The 4,809-nt window shown below is 45.3% G+C and overlaps 1 protein-coding gene across 1 annotated transcript; it reads left to right on the top strand.

Annotated features, from left to right (window-relative positions):
* The first annotated feature begins 1,128 nt into the window (after nucleotides 1–1,128).
* s1pr4 (sphingosine-1-phosphate receptor 4) lies at nucleotides 1,129–3,469 on the top strand. Its single transcript, XM_057038698.1, has 2 exons — nucleotides 1,129–1,291; nucleotides 1,751–3,469. The coding sequence occupies exon 2, from the start codon at nucleotides 1,868–1,870 to the stop codon at nucleotides 3,104–3,106; it is 1,239 nt and encodes a 412-aa protein (XP_056894678.1). The 5' UTR covers nucleotides 1,129–1,291; nucleotides 1,751–1,867; the 3' UTR covers nucleotides 3,107–3,469.
* The last annotated feature ends 1,340 nt before the right edge of the window (nucleotides 3,470–4,809 follow it).

Genomic DNA, 4,809 nt, shown 5'->3' with positions numbered 1-4,809 from the left:
GTAAAACTGAGTAAAGTGACAAAAACACAGAATAAATGTTTGTGTAGGTGTTACTTGCCATTCTTTATTCCTCTTTCAGACCTGAAATCAACCTAACCCATATCCTAATCCTATCTCTCACCCTAACTCCAACCCTAATTTAAGCCTGACCCTTCTTCTAAATCTAATTTTATCCAACAGTCTAATAAAATTAACTGTTGATAAAAACTCTCTTATTGTCTAATAGATTAACCCCCTCCTTCACCAAGTTCATTATTCATTGAAAGAGACGAATCTTCCCACTCGCCCACACCTGCCGAGCAACTATGCAAGTGAAGTGCAACCCCTAACCCTAACACCCACACACACACACACACACACACACGCGGCACACACAACACACACACGCACACACACACACACACACACGCACACACCACACACACACACACACACACGCACACACACGCACACACACACACACACGCACACACCCACAGAACAACACTGAGTTGTGGGAGGGAGAGGCTGCTATTCAGCAGTTATAGGCGTTGTTGACACATAAACTCACATATATCTATTTTCTGACGATTGTTTTTGACAATTTTACTCGAAACCACTTATGCATGCCCCTTTTTATTTTTATGCATGTCAGTACTGAAAAAGAGAAGTTATGCTAACCAAAGGAGTTATCCGTATCTAAAAATGTTAAAAACAAGGGCCTGGTGGCACATGGTGGCCACGCTCTCTCTGTAGGGGGGGGTTTAAAATCTGGCCCGAGTTCCTGTTTTGAACTTGCTGAGAACTATTGGGGGCTATTTGCCAAAGTATCGTAAGTGCAAGTGAATGTGTTGTGACATATCCTAAAAAGAAAAAAAGAAAAGAAAAATAATTGAGTCATATTACGTTACAAAAGTCGTAGAACAATCTTTGCATGGGGCATTTTGAAAGAGCTTTTTCCCGTATCACAGGGCAGCTTGGGCAATGGCACTGAACAAGTCACTGTGGTCAAATCGCTGTCACATCCTGGTGTTATTCTGTAGAATACTCCTGTAACACCAGATAAAACTGAAATATTACCGGTAGATAACCACAGAATCCTACACACCCCACACACACACACACACACACACACACACACACACACACCCACACACACACACACACACCCACTCCTCTGTTACTGCACAGTGTGTAGTGTTTTGGGTGTGGTGCTTTTGTGTGAGACCATATGAGAATTACTTCCCTGTCAAAAGCACGTTGCAAACATCTGCATCTCTTCATACACCTAGCATCTTCACCCGCAGCCAGGGTAAGTACCCCAAAGCTTTCCAGTCTGTGAAGGACAGATTTACTTTTTTAAGCAACATATAAAACAATCCGTGACACATTCTTGCATTGCAATTCTGTCTGTTGCAGTATCTTGTGGATGCATTGATTTCTCTTTTTTTTTCTCAACATTTGGGATTAATGTTGCACGTGTTAGTACAATTACTAACTATATTATATTAAATATGAATATAAGAGATATTATTATTATAATATTAAGCCAGTGGGGGGTTTAATTGAGGAAGGGTGAGGCTTTAAATGCAATCTGCAGCTGCTCGATCATCTGTTAACCACATAAAGGTGTAGCACACGCACACGGGAGGCATTTAAAGGATGTGTTGAAATTGTCTCAAGCGCTGCAACGAGGAGCCTCCTGCTGCATTTATCACAGCGGGTTTTGATTTTGTTTTCATTAGTCGTGTGCCTTCTTGTGCTTTCTCAGGAGTGAGCTGTGCAGAGAGTTCAGGTGGGCAAAGTGTGTCGCTAGCCTGTGCAAATCCAGGATTTCCACGCTAATTCCACAGTAGCTCTGCCTGGCGCGCCCTCGGCAACGGCTGCGATGGCCATCCCAGTCACCCCCACAGACTTCTTCACCTTCCTCGTGTCACCCTCCTCGTGCCCTCACGTCTACGCCTTGCCGGCCAACCTGTCGGACGCCACCAGCCTCAACTACGTGATCCTGCGGCATTACAACCACACCGGCCGTCTTCAAAATAGAATCATGTCGAACGGCCAGACCCAGATCAGCACCACCTCAGCGTTATTTCTCTTTCTGAGCATCTTGATCATTCTGGAGAACCTCCTGGTCCTGGTGGCCATCAGCTCACGCATCCGCCACAGTCGGCGATGGGTTTACGTCTGCATCGCCAACATCACCCTCAGCGACCTCCTCACCGGCACCGCTTACGTGGTCAACATCTGTTTGTCTGGCAGTAAGACGTTCCACCTCACCCTCCCCCTGTGGCTCTTCAGAGAAGGGCTGCTATTTGTGGCACTGGCTGCCTCCATCTTCGGTCTGCTGCTGATCGCTGTGGAGAGGTGCATGACGATGATGAAGCCGCTGCCCCAAAAGTCAGCCGGGAAAAGCTACTGCAGGATCTTCAGCTTTGTGGCCCTCTGCTGGTTCTGGGCTCTGGTGATCGGCTTCCTCCCCCTCCTGGGCTGGAACTGCATTTGCAGTCTGGAGGGATGTTCCACCCTCCTTCCGCTCTACTCCAAATCCTACATCTTTTTCTCTGTCATCATCTTCTTCATCATCCTCCTGACTATTGGCGTGCTGTATGGGGCTATCTACTGCCACGTGCACAGGAGTGCGCAGCAGGGTCTTCAGCGTAGCCGCCGTCACTCCTTGTCTCTCCTAAAAACAGTGATCACCATCGTTGGGGTCTTCATCGTCTGCTGGGGGCCTCTGTTCCTGTTGCTACTGGTGGACTTCTTCTGTGTCTCTCGCCAGTGTGGCCTCTTGTTCACTGCTGACGTTTGCATCTCCCTCGCCGTCTTCAACTCCGCCCTGAACCCCATCATCTACGCCCTGGGCAGCAGTGAAATGAGAAAGGCCATGACAGAGTTGCTGTGCTGTTGCTGCCTGCGGTCCGACTTCTGCCACCCAGATACGTTCACGTCCAAGGACACCAGCAGCACCTCTGAGAGCAGGAGGGACAGCCTGAGGAACAGCTTCAACCGGGTCAGAAATCTGAGCGTAGTGTCCCCACCGCCAACTCCAAAGAAGCTCCAGAAGACACCGAGAAAGTACCGCCTGAGCTCCACCACGAGCTGTTTGTCAGTTTCAAGTGGTTAGACCACAATCTGCTCCCCTCCCAAACAAACAAGACACACGCCAGTTTTGATCTGATGCATGCAGGTGTGTGCACAAACGTTTGCCGTGAGAAATCTTCACAAAATAATACTTCATAATATCGCAAACAGAAATTATTTTGTTATATATATGTTATATATATATATATTATATGTATATTGGATATTACATGTTCTAGCTATTTTGTATAGTGATTTTGTTTAAAGTGAATAAAAGAAACATAGAATTCACAGTGAAAGCATTTTATATGAAAATGAAGAATGCACCCACACTTGTATGCATTGTGATGTAGCTGAATGTATAAATACAACAGAAAACCTGAAAAATAAAGTATATTTTCCTGTATTTGCGGGTGCATGTCATTTCCAGCGAATTCCCTCTAGTGTCCGCTAGAGGGAGATACTCTTTTTCTCTGTAAACGAGGAGGCAAATTCACATTTGAACACAAAAGTATCCACTTACACAGTAAAGCCTGAAATGAAGCGACATTTCCCCACTAGAGGGGCCAAAGGATGAGTGGAATGTGAGAGGTTTTGTGTTTTAAATGAGACTGTAAACTCTGCCAGCTACTTTATATTTGTGGAGTGTGTCAGAGCATTTTCCAAGAGCGAGTTTTAACATTAGTACGGGGACCTGGAAGTGATGATGCTGATGATGCTGATAATGATGATGATGATGACACCGACGACCATGATGATGATGATAAGGACGTTGGCTCCTGGAATCTGGTTCTTAGCTTTGTTTTTGTATAGCAGTAGGAAGTGGTAAAACATCACACATTATTATTCTCTGTAGGTGGCTCATAAACACAAAACAACCTGGGCTCTTCTCTATTGTTTATGATTGCACACACACATGTTCATATGAAAAATCATCCGTGTGTCACATAGAAAACTGTCGTTAATCCTCAGTTTCATCTACAGACGACAATGCAACCGTGTCAGTGCTGTTTGTCTGCATCGGCGTGTCGATTTCTATATAAAAAAAACCAAAACAATCAAAGATGCGTCTGCCATAAATGACATTCAAACACCCGATCATACCCATCACCGAACAGGACCGTTCATGCACATCACACATCTGATGTGCGATAAGAAAAAGGAGAAGCTGCAGAAACCACCATGACTGTGGGCCCATGGGAACCTCTGCAGCAGCTACTGAAACCAGTTCGTTTCATATCATCAACAAACATCAATCACACAGAAGACGAAGCTCTGTACTAGTTTAGCTAAGACCCATCCTTCCGCTGCTTTTTCAAGCTAGAACATTTTAAATTCTATGGCATGAAGTAGTATAAAACAAGGTGAGAAAAACCTTTAACTTGACATGGCTGCACAAGGCTCAGCTGAGTCAAACTATGCACAGCATGTGCAGCCAAAACATGCACAAATACACATGATTGCACATACTGTACTGCATGTGTATGTATGTGTGTGTACACACATGCTTGCATTCTTTAGATGCATGCCTCTAAAATGCAGTTACACTCAAGTCATAAATCAGGATGGTGTGAGGGGAGAGAGGGAGGAAGAGGGACTTCTCTTATGAATTGCTCTCTTTATATTTACGAGGGGATAATCCTCCCTCGCCCTGTTCCTGGCAGGGCTCCAGGTCCGTTGCCCGATGAAAAAGCTGCAGCAGAGTCCAGGTTTTATCAGCTGAGATGTTCCTTGTATCATGTTTGA

This window comes from Takifugu flavidus, chromosome 7 (genome assembly GCF_003711565.1).
Source record: "Takifugu flavidus isolate HTHZ2018 chromosome 7, ASM371156v2, whole genome shotgun sequence".
NCBI classification, from domain to species: Eukaryota; Metazoa; Chordata; class Actinopteri; order Tetraodontiformes; family Tetraodontidae; genus Takifugu; species Takifugu flavidus.
Note: the sequence above shows the minus strand (reverse complement) of the source record. Positions and strands in the feature narration are given on the sequence as shown.